Source organism: Ammodytes marinus (assembly GCF_949987685.1).
Source record: "Ammodytes marinus genome assembly, chromosome: 17".
NCBI lineage: Eukaryota > Metazoa > Chordata > Actinopteri > Uranoscopiformes > Ammodytidae > Ammodytes > Ammodytes marinus.
Window position 1 is genome coordinate 6,716,728 of NC_137221.1, and position 14,202 is coordinate 6,730,929.

A 14,202-nucleotide genomic window follows, 5' to 3' on the forward strand; every position below is an offset into this window, starting at 1 on the left:
GTGTAAAAAATGAGCAACTGTATTTATTTTTTTCCACAAATAAAATATACATCCCCCCCACCCCAACCCCTCACTGTCTGACTGGTCCACACATGTCCCTAGAAATACAGTTTGGCCATGGCCTGCAGGAACCTCTTCTTCCTCTTCTGAGCCGCCAGCTGAAGCACTTCCTCTGGGTTACTGGTGTTCAGCTCCGTCTGGCCGATCGCTTTGATCTGGGCAAGAAATGTTTTAAACAGCATTTTAAAATATACGTTGAATAAGCCATTTTCCATATCTAATAATTGACGGTTCCAACATGGCAATGTGAGACAAAGATTAAGGTTACAGAAGCTCACATACATGAACATTTAGTTTTTTTAAAAAAAGTTGACCAAACCTTGTTGAAATATAAGATTGATCAAACAAAACAGTTAAATGTTTCGCCCAGTGGACGATCTTAAGAATGCATTAAGAGTTCTTATCTCAAAACTATAATAGGATGTTGTCAAGCTACTGTTAATTCATATGAAACATGATATACATTTCACCTCTAAACAGAAGTTGATCTTTTGATTTTTAGTGCAAAAAATGGGTCAAACTTTTGTGTCTGAAGGACTTACCGCTATCTGTCTCTTCTCAGTTTCGCCCCGTTTGTGATGAATATCTGAACGCACGGTCAAGGAAAAATTAACCTTGTATTTTAACAGACAGTTTGAAAAGACAGTTAAACAAAATGCGCTCAACAATACAGAATTGACAGAATATGATTTGAAGTTTTCCCGTCATGAATCAATAATAGGTGGTGGAGGATACGTGTGAGGAACTCCAGAATGGTGACGTCCCAGATGTAGTCGTAGAAAGAGTCCATGGCATCGTGACTGTGGAGACAAAGAACAAGATAATTATGAAGATGATGTGAGAAATGTTCAGTAACGCTGCTGGTTGTTAAGAGTTGTGTGTGTGTGTGTATCACATTGTATCGTACCTGTTCTGTTCTTGAAGAGCTTTAAAAGCCGTCATGTAGTCGACCTCTCGGAGAAACTGACACAAAACAGCCACCTGACAACAATAAGAGAAAAGGTTGTTTCACATGTAAAATCATTACATTTTAAGATTAAAATCGGCTGTAGTGTAAACTGAAAACAAACATTCACTTTGAAACTGAAACTGTGATAAAAACCTCATTCAAACGCTGATACAGGGAACAAGGTCTACTAATCAAAGCCTTTTACTATCAGGCTATGGAGACAGACTTGTGACTAGCAGCAGGTGCCATTAGTTCAAACAAAGGCTGCTGCTGGATTTGATCTCTGACCTGTGTGTGGCAGTTCATCATCGAGCAGCACTTGATCATCCTCTTCAGCACCTGTGAACAACAGTCAGTGGTTTAGTTTCACTTAGGAGAAATACAGTGCACTGAAACTGTATCTCAGTGAATCAAGTATGTTGAATTCTTATCTTTTTGTTCTTTTTAAGTCACATGACTGTAATGTTATGTGATATTTTTTTGTATTTTATAATTATTTAACTGTAGTAACTCCTTTTAAATTCCTCAAAAAATAAAAGCAAATTATCAAAAACTTTACTTTATTTTAAAACATTACTTGCCAACCGCTGAAAGCTGCTGTTGTAAATGGTGACAGTAGGTGTTATGTGTTTATTAAAGAACAGTGCGTAACTGGTGTGTGATGTACCTGGTCAGAGTAGACGTCGGGGGGAACGGCTTTGGTGAAGAAGTCGGAGCAGACGGCCCCGGCCTGGAGGTAAAGGTTCAGGGCAGCAGAGTACTGATTGGTCACTGAAACAGAGAGACAGACGCTTCAGTTAATATGCTGTCTTTGTAAATAAGAATGTAAATAAGAATGTGTTCTTAATGACCTGCCTGGTTAAATAAAAGGTAAAATAAAATAAAACATTTAAATCACACAATGCGTTTGTTTCCGTGGAATTTTTGGAACCAATGTAGCAGACAGATGTTTTCGACAGAAGTTTGAAACAACCACTAAAAACTCTAACATAAAAAAACAAAGGTTGTATATTGAATATCTTAGGCTTAACAGCGCTGTCTGTGCAAAAAACTTCTCACCAAAATAGATATCGGCCTGTGTGACGAGCCACGACTGGTTGTTAGGGTTCAGGGTGAGGGCGTAGGACACCAGCTCTTTGACCGTCACAGCCACAGCTTCCACATCTACTGCCTGTATGCTGCACGACACACACACACACACACACACACACACACACACACACACACACACACACACACACACACACACACACACACACACACACACACACACACACACACACACACACACACACACACACACACACACACACACACACACACACACACACACACACACACAATTTTTAGATTTAGTGGCTTGACGTATGACATCTTAAACATTTAATTTAGAAAAAAAAATCAGCTCTTACTTTGCAAGAGTAGATGGCCAGATGGAGAGATGTTCTGCTGTGACTTCATTTACAATATCGTCCTAAAGAAAGAGGAAACGGTTGAGTTGTGAAAAGCACCAAAGAGAACAACTTGTAGTTTCCATAGAGACACTGCAGCAAGAGCTCATGGTACTTGCTTAAGGTATCTGTAACTTTAAGCCTTTCCATTTTAGCCAACTCTTTATTTCCTATGCTCTGTAGTGGACCACAACAGGTATAGAAATTGTAATAAAAAATTTCTTTATTTAATAATAACTTTTTGTACATTAAAAACTGAAATTAATACGGTAATTAAGTTAATTAATCCATTATTAAAAAGAGGAACTATGAAACTATTTTACACATGAAACTTTAAGAAAGAAAATAAATACATTATCCATTTCATATATACAGCCTATGAGCGACGCTACAGTGTAAATACAGAGTAGAAAATGAAACATCTTAACATGAGAGACATACCCGCACTATGCTGTGGAGCCTCACAAACAGTGAGATGAGGGTCGTCAGCACCAACGGCTCCTGTGAGAATTGAGATCAAACTAGTGACTTCTGAAGCAACGGCACCTTATCAGTGAAACTTTAACATTTCCACAGTTGGGCTTATTTATTATACTTACTCTAATTTTCTTGACGAAAGTGATGAATTTGCTCCTAAAATGGGTTAGATGATAAAAAAAAGAAGATTTATAATAAACGCAAATTAATGCTCACATTGATATACCGTAACAATAGCATGGTGAAGTGTGTATAAACCATAGATAGTGGTATAAACACTTGATAAAACATATTATAAAGCTTATTAGTCACATATATAACAACCCTTTTCCAAGTATTTAAAAGCGTAATCAAATTATAAGCGCTTTGTGAAGGAAGTCCAATACTCTTCCTTGAAATTTTTGTAATGCTTGTAAGACCCTGAGGGAACCCTGAAGAGTGTGTACCGGTGCAGGATGCCCATAGAAGACTCCCTGTGTTTGATGAGTCCCACTCGGCCGTCGTTGTTCCTCTTGTGCTGGACGGACACGCTGCAGATCTGCACCACCACCTCCCACAGCTCCTTGGCCGTGCGCCGAACCTCCTTAGGACCTGAGGCAAGATTCAAGATGGTTTATCTGTCATATGCACAACAATTACAGCAGCAGTAATCAGCAATTCAATTATTAAGTCTTTTAAGCTCCCTTCAACAATGCAATATAAAAGAAGAAAAATGTATAAGCGAAACACACAAGTGAAGAGAGACCCTGAGACGAAATAGAATACTGTTCATGGTAAAGAAAATGATAATAACTGAATGAAATAGAACACTGTACCTGGGAGCTCTTTGCATGTGGACGCCAGCAGCTGCCCGAGCTAGCAGCAGGAAACAAGAGAAGAAGAATTCAAACAAGACTTTCAAGATTCAACAGGTTTTATTTGTCATGGAGAAATGCAATCTAGACTTTTCACCACTAGATGGCACTATACACCTGTATTTAACACTGCACCTTTAAAAGACAACAATAACATCTACCTAGCTTCTACAATGAGGCAGTGAAGGGTTTGAAAGTGTTGAATAATGAATTTGAAATGACTTCTTCTTACCTTGATGTAGGGGTTGTTCATGACCAGCGACTGAGGCACCTGCAGAGTGAGGTAATCGTTCTCCCTCCAGTTCAACATGAAGGCCACACACTCCTCTCCCACCACCTGACGCAGAGGCAGATCTGGGCACAAACACAACACAAGGACAAGGCCTGTGATCTAGTGCATCTGAAGAGAATAGTGTTTTGTAATTTTGATACGTCTGAAATAAATTGAATCAATCAATCAATAGGCAGATACTCTGTTTGAGGTCTCTCTGTGTAAAGTGCTTTGAATTGCTTCATGAATGGTGCTAAATTATCAATACAAATGCCTTGCTTCCCTTACTAAACTGCAGAATTAATCTATAGTGGCGCTTGTGATGTAGTGGTTAGAGCCCCCAGAATAGAGGCCCAGTCCTCAGAAGCAGCAGACCACAGGTTAGAATCCAGCTCCTGGTCGTTTTCTGCATTTCATTCCCCTCTCTGCCCCATTTCACCTCTGTCTGTCCAATGCTGTCTAATAAAAAGCATAAAAATGCCAAAAAAATAATATAAAAAATTAAATAAAAATCAACATGCCCTCACCATGTATCCTCATCTCCAGATAGCCCCTGACCCTGCTGACGAGGTCTGAGGGCGGCCTCTCTTTGCTGCCCTCTGTTGCCATGGTTTCGTGGGCGCGGACCTCCAGCAGCAGCATCTCGTTCAGCATCACCTGACGGAGCTTTGGAGAGAACTCAGTGACCAGCTCCAGACAGGAGGAGAAGAGCTGCCGCGCATGAGCAAAGTCCTGAGGGAACAACACGGCATGATGGAGGTGTTTATAGCTGATGTACTATGGAAGATTTTCATTCAAAAAAGTAGTTTTTTTATATTATTTTTCCATTGGCATTTTGTCCTCAATTGCCATTCCACTTAAATTTGACCAAGACTAGACTTCTTCTCTAAATACTATTTTGAGTTTCTACTGCCTGTCCCCTAGAATCATGCAGGCACTCAGGAAGTAACGTGAAATCGGAAATGTATTACAACAAAAAATTAAATCAAAAACACAATTTGGATAACTATTCGGCTAAATACTTAGACATGGCAGAGCAGTCCATAAAGAGACCACAAGTTCCTGTTACATAGTTAGGCAGTACAGGCGGCTTTAACATGTCTTAGCTTTAACCGATTCTCACAGCCTGAAGCTGCTTTTGTAATGTAGCTTATACAACACCTGTGTTTATAATTATGAGCCTAAATATACCACTAACCAGAAAAAAAGCACTTAATCCTCAAACCTTTATTGATATGCAGTGGAGTCCTTTGGCCATGAGGATGTAAACCAGGTCCTTGGTCAGGTTGTCTTTGATGCTGAGGATGACGTTAATATAGTCTGGAGGAACCTCCCACTGCACGCACAAGCAGACAAGTTGTATTTTCATTATTACAGTAAATATATTTAATTATATTATGAAAATAAAAAAGTTTTCCACAATAAGATACAATATAAAGTTAAATGTTGTCAATGTGTGAATCATACTGTTTATATAAGTTATTTTATATAAATGTAAAATACAAAATATCTAATATACCATACACTCTTTAACACTTAGATTATTTTGTAACAGATTTAAAATACATTTCTTTGATCGTTCGAATTTCTTGTTTGTTTTGTATTCTTATATTCGAATGTTGTTTTTGGGTGTGGTTTTCATACAAGCCTGTAAAGGCTTCTGACATACCCAGACATTCACCTTTTATGTTTCATCAATAATTAATTTTAAATTGCTTACATGTAAAATCCAACTAAATTAAATATCAGCACTTCTTTCCCTTTCCTGTATCATATAGATTGACCTCTGACCTTGCTGTTGACCCTCCAGAATGGTCGCTCAGCCATTCCGTGGAGTTCTATCAGGATGGTTCTGATTCTGCGCGGCTCCAGTGAGAGAATCAGCTGCTGCTCCAACTGCCCGATGTTCACACTGGCCGAGGCTGAGGAGAGATGACGTCACAATACAAGCTTTAAGAGGCTGAAACATAACACTGAGCCATTTGACATACAACTAATGAAACTGGAAATATTGCATACAATTGCAGAAACAGTGAAAGTACATAGGAGGTACTAGGTAATGTTTTAAATACGGTAAAGCTACTAAGAAAGAAGCTATATTATGGTACAAAGTCTCTGCGATCTCACAATATTTAAGGTTGCAGTGTCCTATGATCTTTGACCTCCAAAATCTAAATCAGATCATCTGAGTCAGAGTTGACATTTGTGCAAAGTTTGAAGAAAATCCTTCAAAGAGATAAAGAGATATGGCAAGAATGGCCCGGACGGAGACAAATGTATGGATGGATGGATGAACAACCCGAAAAAAACATAATGTCTCAGGCCCAAAATGTGGATGTTGCATAATAGAAGGCAGAAGGAACTGTCCCAGCGTACCTGGAATGTCGTAGAAAGAGGGCAGGGGTTTGGCGCTGAGGTTGATGGTGCTCGATCTCTTCCTCATCTGGTCCATCAGAAGCTTCCTCTCCTCCTCCTTCAGCAGCTCCATGAAAACCTTGTGAGACGAGACCACGAAGAGCAGAGACAGATCCTCCAGGCGCTCACACAGCGTCCTGCAAGATAAATATACTCTCAGTTGAAACATGATGTCATGATATAGGTTTAAACAGTTTGAATCAGTGCTGTTGAATGAAATGCAGAATGTGAAGATTATAGCAGATAGCGAAGTCGGCTCTAGGTTCTAAGATTTATTTTAGACTAGAGAAAGGTTTTATCGTCACATTTAAGGTGCTACGAGGAACTTTTAAATATTTCTGAAACAGTCTAATTTTTCGTCTGATGATCATAAATGATATGTAACAGTGAACAAGGCCATCAGTGTAAAGAATGCTATTTTTATATAGTTTTTCTTAATGCCTTTGTCATGGGTACGCTCACCTAGGAACAACAGCTGGCGTAGTAAAAACACTACCGCTTTTGTCCAAAGGGGGTGTAAGAATGAACAAAAACTGAAAGTTCCTCAGAGCACATTTACAGTAACTACTGCATCAGTGTATATCATAATTGTGGCTGTAATCAAGTCACCACATGATAAGCGCTTTGAGTGCGAGAAAAGCGCGATATAAATTATTATGACGTCAGAAACTCCACTGTTTGTTTTACTGTGAAAGGTAAAGTGACCCCCAGACTCCTTCACACTCTCACTCACTTCATGAAGGCGGCCATGTTCCTCCTGCTTGTCTCAGTCAGACGATCCTTCTCCAGAGACAGAGTGCAAACCTGCAGGAGGGAGAAAAGGGTCCAAGTTACGCAATTAACTCAGAACGACATTTTGAGACACTGACTTCCTATAAAATCATGTCTTAAACAAACACACACACACACAGATAAGAGACACAACATCACACACATACTATGAATAGTAAAAAGCCTTCATTCATACAGTGTCATCCTACCTCGTTCATAATCAATAAGCTTCTCTAAGAATGACAACAGAAGGCGATTACCTCTAAAATGAAGTCCACCATCCTTTTACTGGGCTTAAGGAGAAGCTGTTGAAATCGCAGACTGAGGACTTCGCCTTCCAAAGAGTCGCGGATGGCATTACAAATACACAGTTTGTGACAAATCTCATCCAAGCCCGACTCCCTGCAGAGTGTAAGAGGGAGGGGTTTTGCTATAAGAACTTTATACATCACATATCATTAAAGTGGCTACGAGGAACTTTTAGTTTGTGTTCATTCTTGCACCCCCTTTGGACAAAAGTGGTAGTGTTTTTACTACCCCAGCTTTAGTTCCTGGGTGAGTGTACCCATGACAAAGGCATTGAGAAAAACTATATAAAAATAGCATTCTTTGCACTGATGGTATTTGCTGTTACATGTCTTTCATGATCATCAGAGGAAAAATTAGACTGTTTCAGAAATATATTTAAAAGTTCCTCGTAGCTACTTTAAGCTGAATGAATCTGAATGAGTTGTGGTTTTGGTTCAGAATGTGCTCTCACCCTTGTTGTGCTTTGTACAGGAACTCTCTGAGAACGGAGCGTCGGTAGTTGTTGGGCATACTGCGGGTCACGTTGTCTTTGATGAAGGCTTCAATGACCGCCTGTCAACCGGAGGGAGTGGAATTTATTAACAAGGTTTTAGATAATGTGCTGTTTTAATTGAACCAAAAGGTTAGACTACATTTTTTAAACCAAACTGTGGGCCCTGCTGCTGTCAAAGAGTCCATTGTCTCAATAAGAATATAAAAATAATGGTTAAATTTAAATAAATAAACTGGGGTGTGTGCTCTGACCTGGTGTTTGTGTGCGCGGATCAGGCTGTTGATGTGGTCGTAGGCCGTGGTCTGAGAGTCCGAGGCGCCGCAGTCTTCAGTCAGAGCTTTGCAGGCGTTCCAGTAGCCGGCAAGACGCTTCTCATCCAGGTGCACATGGACAGTTGAGTCACACTGGAAAATGAAAATACATTTAGGACATTATGACATTTTTTATTATTTAGGTGGAGGCTTCATATAAGCCCACTGCCCCTCCCTGCACTGTATATGTTGGTTATCTTTGTCATTCTGTACATTTTAAATTGTGCAAATAATTAAAAAAACTCAAATGTTAAGAGGCAAACTGTCCTAGGAGACAATTATGACTTAATGGAAGTCATGTTTAGCTTTTAGATTTACCTTCTTTAACAGTTCCTTTGTCTGTCTGAAGTGATCCCGAGCTTTCTGGAAGGCCGGCTGGTCCGTGCAGCCTTGCTGGAAGAAGATAGCTCCCAGATCATAATGCACCTGGAACCACAAAATACAAATCAGACCAGTTAAGAAAAGGCAAAGTTTGAGAAAAAAAAACATATTCTCATAGTTCTGAAGAAGGTTGAAAGGTACATTGTGTAATAAAGGTGTGTTTTGGAATCACCTTGTGGTGAAACTCTAGATTGCAACGCTCCCTTGCTAACCTGTCCCTTTAGGAGAATTTACAGAAGCTACGGTGGCCTTTAAGGACAAGAAGCGAGTTCCTTAAAACGGCAGCATCCACCACTGCCTTAAGTCTTTCCACAATATCCAGTGATGAGGTGAAGATGTATTAAGTTATGTATTCTAAAGTTTTTGAATTATTCGTCTTCCAACAGGTGCATTTTCCAAAACCCACTAGATATAAAAATGGCAAGTTTGTCCATTCTATTCCTTGTCTGTTTAATTCCTTGTCTGTTTATGTGAGGGAGGGGGAGGGGGAGGGGAGAGGGAGTTGGGTGTTGTGTATGTATTGTATGTGTTTAGTTATTCAGTTTTCTTTGTCCATATGTAAAAAATTATAAAACCACTAAAATAAAAGTTTAAAAAAAAAAAAAAAAAAGTTTGTCCATTCTATGCTACTGTAAAAACATGGCGGTGCACAACGCTCCTAAGTAGATATAAAAGGTTATAAAAATAAAAAACTTTTATTTTCAATTAAACACTAATTAAAACTAATAAAATATAAAAAATAATACTATAAAATACTTTACACACTGCACCTTTAAGAACTGAACCAACCTGACAGTGCAGCTCATCAGCGCTGATGCGAAGCCCTGCGGTGGAGGATTCCGTCTCTCCGTTAGCCGCGGCGTCAGCAGTGAGTAGATCCAGAGTTCTCAGAGTGTGAACGTAGAAATCTTTCTTCAGACACACAGCTCCTTCCAGCACACTGATGGAGTCTGTCGCCTGCTCCTTCAGCTACAGGGGAGGAGATGGAGAGTGTTTTTCTTTTAATAATAATATATTGAATTAATTTATTTTTAAAGATTTTTTGGGGCATTTTTTATACTTTATTAGTTTGGAGAGACAGAGATGGAATTGGGCAGAGAGGGGAATGACATGCAGAGAACAACCACGGGACATATTCGAACCCGTGGTCTACTGCTTCTGAGGACGCTCTAACCACTACATCACGGGCGCCCCCCATAATGCATTTAATTCATATAGCGCTATTAAAAAGGTACTCAGATACATTCTTCAAGTAACATGTAAACTCACCACAGCAAGGATGTTTTCAGTCATCTCTTTCTCTTGCTGCACAATATTTATCCTAGGAGAGGACACAACATGTATTACAATGGGTATTACCATTTATTAGTTTCAGATAAGCATGAGTCAGTTTATTTGGAATGAGCAGGATTTACATGTTCATCTGGTGAGGCCCCGGTTTGGTTTGTTTCTCAGGAAAGCTGCTCAGCACGATGGTTCTGATCGCCCTTTGAAAGAAGAAGGAGAAGAAAAAGATTTCTTTAGAATAGAATACTCTGAACATCAATTAACTTATATAATGAAAATAATTTAATCAAACAAACAAAATTAAAATAAAAGCAGTCCTTTAAATGAGCAGCTCAACAAGGTTTTTAGAGACACCTTCTACACATTTCTCTTCAAGTAAAAGTTATGATGCAGGAATATTCTGAACATTAATACACTTGTATGTTATCATCCTGTGTGTTCTAGTACAAGAGATAATGGCGGTATTGAAACCTTGACTTTTTCATACTGTGGTATACCTTTTAACCAGTTATTGTCCCATGCCTAGTCCTGAGTGAGTTTTGTTCCAGTTTTTCATCGTGTGTTTGTTACTCACCAGCGGTTGTAAATGACGACGCCCATGGCCGTAGTAGGCGGCAGGGTGGACAGGTCCAGCTCTACGTGCTTCACTCCGGGAGGAACTTTGCTCACACACAGCAGCTCGTTCAGCAACATGTTCAACACTGGAGTGGTCAGGCTGCCATGGGAACAAGGATCAATCATATCATAACAGGCTGAAATCATCTGAATTATTCCACAGAACAGATATTAGCGACATACTGAGACATTTTCATCAAGTTTGCATTGCTGGCAACTTTATAAATAAGTTCTGTTGAGGTCATTAATTGGGCAGTTACAATCCTGAAAGATCTGGGCGAAACCTGTAACTCTACAAGAAAGAAAATCTACAAGATGACAAAATTCTTCATCCCTCAAACCCTTTCATGCTCGCTGAACTGAATTAAAGGCAAAGTTAACAAGTTTTAAAAGTCTGTCAAGCCTGAAAAAAAAAATCAAATAAAATCAACTTTCTCCACACACACACACACACACACACTGACCCTTTCTCCAGAGCATCCAGGTCCCATTTCATGTGCGCAGCGACTTTGAGCGCGAGCAGCTTGAGCGTGCGGTTCCTGCGGTTGTCCACCGGAGGCTGCACCTGGTTCTGCTCGTTCACAGACGGCTTGGACGCTTGTTCCAGGAACTGGATGATCAACTGCGATGGTGTCGGGTCTGTTGGAGGAAAGAGAAAAGGACACACATATATATATATATAAACGTATTGATGAGAATGCAGAGTATTCAGTCCAGGTGAAGAAATGCAGCTAACATCAAATGCTTTATGTCAGCTGTTCAATAAATCTGTGTGTTGTTTAATTTGTATGCCCTTCTTTTCATTTACTGGGGGTTAATGAACAATGCCAACATTTTCTTATTTAATCCAGTGTTAATACACAGCCTAGGCTCTGTAAACGGGTATGTGCTGCTCGATACAGTAGGCCCCCTTTGTTCACAAAACATTTGTTTGCATAACAGGCTGTGTATTAACATCAGATTCCACTGAAATTCATCGATTTTGACAAAAAGTGATTTTGACATCAAGCGTTCTCCAGAATCAGTGACCATTTAACTTGGTTTTATTGAAACACTGGGCTGACCTGGGTTTGACTTCTGCAGGTGTGACTCCAACAGGCTTCCGTCCAGCAGAAACTCAAACCAGGAAGTCTGCAGCGGCGTGCTGGGCCGACTGCCCGTCACAGAGGCCGGCCGGTCCGACGCCTTCACACTCATCCTGCGCTGATGAACACAGACGAACAATTATAAATGAGTCTGACCTTTAAGACATACAGTGAGTGACCGATAGAAATGGTTAAATAAACTGTGTCTGAGTGAGTACTATACAATCCAGAGATACTGGAGTATTTCCATTCTACTCCACCTTTACATATAGAAGACATTATTTGAAATGGGCCCTTCTGCTTCTAATCAATCAGTGATTTTACACTCTGTTACAAGTGAAGTACAATGTCAACAATAATGTTGTCTGCTGCTCTAGTCTACAGGACCAACGTCATCCAAATGATGTCATATTATTACTTTTACATGGAGGAACGTGCATTTTAATGGTAATAGTTCATGTGATAGATAGATAGATAGATAGATAGATAGATAGATAGATAGATAGATAGATAGATAGATAGATAGATAGATAGATAGATATTCTTTATTACATATTTGGTAAAGACATTTTTTCTGTATTGCTGCACATATATCTTGCATTCAAGCTCAGTAATCCAGCCAATAATGTTGGGATCGTGAAAAGCTTCTCCTTATCACTGACAGTTGTATTGAATGTATGGCGAAGGGAGGTTTAATCTGATAAACGCGTCCTCCCAACTGGGCGGAGTTTCCAACTTGTCAACTAAAAGATTCAGAACGTAACCGCACAGAGATGGTTCGGTGCTGCTCGTGTATATAAATGAAGCGCCCCCTTCCTCCCGCTATGTGTTGTGTGTGTATATGTTTTGTTTTGGGCTAACGAAGCGAACAGGCTACAGTCTACTCTACAGCCTTGCGAGAGCACAGACGGGAAGGTTTCTCTTACCTTAACAGGCCAAACTGAACAATAAATTGATATCTGAGCTAAATATACACAAAAATCTCAGAAGAAAGAGCTGGAGCAGCTACACGGACTGTTTGGATTCTCACATACTCTGCGCTTCATCTCTGCGCTGTTTCCGGTTCCGCTTCGACGCGAGGAAGACCCACATTCCGTCGTTTCTGCGCATATTTATAATATTTTGCTTTATACTAAATTTGAAGTTTTTGACAGTGACAGAATTAGATTAAAAAAAAAACTACCCACAAAAGTAAACATAAAAGTCGGCATTAATAATTAATTATAATTGATAAGATTTATGTAGCGCTTTTCTAAACACTCAAATACTACTCTCTCTTTACATCTGTAAATCGATATGCACATTTTTAATTCGATTTTTTTATTTTGTGCAACTAAAACAACACAATTTACCTTCTGAGAGAATGAAATTTCTATCTCACTTTTTCCTAAAATTCCTTTAAAATGTCTTGCCAAAACTAGTTGTGTTAAGAAAAATAATCGCTATCAAATAAGAAATGTATTTGTATGTCTACGTTTTCCATCACATACTCATTAGAAAACGTTGCAACACATTTGAGGGAACATCTTTTTTATTCTTCAACGCATACATACTTTTAATCTCCATACATAATTCAATAAAACCTAAAAATTCCCTACATGGCCTTTTTTGCATTAGGACAGTTATTGGTGATTCTTGCATGAGAGCACCAGGATAAATTCACCTCTACAACACTTTGAGGCAACAACCAGGGGACGAGAGATGTTCGGACACAGACACAGTAACAGGTTAAAGGGGAATCCTGTCCCGCACCTCAAAAAATAATAAGGCATCCAGATATAGAGACAACAGAAATTAGCAGCTTTAGAAGCAACTTCCACTGCCCTTTAAGGCTCTAAAAAACTGTTAAAAGGTTTATTATACTGATGAGCTTTAATCTGTATATTAACTATCTGGTCGTCGACCCCATTCACTAATTCATGAACACTTAACTCGAGTTTGTGTCGTTTTTTACTGGAGAAATCTGCTCACCCTATTTTATCCACATATGAAGACATTTCACTCTGAAGTAAGAATGTCAAACTCATGGTGGCACTAGAAGAAAGGAAAACAGTATCACCAAAGTATTTGTGATCGTCCACAGATGTCTGAATAAAAGTTTATCCTATCAGTCAAGTAGATTTGGAGATATTTATAGAGTTAGTGAAAACTCTGACCTGATAGTGCTGCAACAAGAAAAATATTTTTGAATGTCTGTATTAAATTGAATGGCATTCCATTGAGATATTTTCACAGAAAAAAAAACTAAAAAAACGTTACCATCATGATGGCACTACAGGAACGGTTAGAAGAAACTACGATCCTTCCTCTGTAGACAATTCATTTCAGTGGCAATTAAATATTATGGCAATCCATCCAATACTTGAGATATATCAGTCCAGAACCAGGTTGCCATTCTGATAGTCAGATGTACTGTATAGTCCATTATGCATCGTCTCAAAATAATGAAACTAAAAAAATCTCCATCGCTTTT

The 14,202-nt window shown here is 39.2% G+C and overlaps 1 protein-coding gene across 3 annotated transcripts; it reads right to left on the reverse strand.

Moving 5' to 3' along the window:
- Positions 1-75: 75 nt before the first annotated feature.
- Positions 76-12,791, reverse strand: ints8 (integrator complex subunit 8). Of its 3 annotated transcripts, none has more exons than XM_080045015.1 (29): positions 12,764-12,791; positions 11,709-11,842; positions 11,109-11,283; positions 10,604-10,744; positions 10,158-10,229; positions 10,012-10,063; positions 9,532-9,711; positions 8,680-8,787; positions 8,302-8,454; positions 8,009-8,109; positions 7,509-7,650; positions 7,211-7,281; positions 6,439-6,614; positions 5,854-5,984; positions 5,288-5,398; positions 4,590-4,794; positions 4,024-4,145; positions 3,753-3,792; positions 3,384-3,528; positions 3,060-3,093; positions 2,902-2,961; positions 2,422-2,483; positions 2,069-2,187; positions 1,677-1,780; positions 1,298-1,348; positions 968-1,041; positions 796-860; positions 603-646; positions 76-215 (listed from the first exon to the last, which is right to left on the reverse strand). In XM_080045015.1, the coding sequence occupies exons 2-29, from the start codon at positions 11,839-11,841 to the stop codon at positions 99-101; spliced, it is 2,988 nt and encodes a 995-aa protein (XP_079901141.1). In that variant the 5' UTR covers position 11,842; positions 12,764-12,791; the 3' UTR covers positions 76-98. The 3 variants fall into 3 exon arrangements, with proteins under 3 accessions (XP_079901141.1, XP_079901139.1, XP_079901140.1); XM_080045013.1 differs by having other exon boundaries at positions 11,709-11,847; positions 12,656-12,782; XM_080045014.1 differs by lacking the exon at positions 12,764-12,791 and adding an exon at positions 12,656-12,759.
- Between the last annotated feature and the right edge of the window lie 1,411 nt (positions 12,792-14,202).

Excerpts from the sequence above, each read along its gene's own strand:
- ints8 (XM_080045015.1), bottom strand. The coding sequence starts at position 11,841 with ATGAGTGTGAAGGCGTCGGACCGGCCGGCCTCTGTGACGGGCAGTCGG. Across the intron at positions 8,788-9,531 it reads CTGATGAGCTGCACTGTCAG|GTGCATTATGATCTGGGAGC; the intron begins GTTGGTTCAGTT and ends TTGTGGTTCCAG. Across the intron at positions 6,615-7,210 it reads AACATGGCCGCCTTCATGAA|GACGCTGTGTGAGCGCCTGG; the intron begins GTGAGTGAGAGT and ends TTTATCTTGCAG.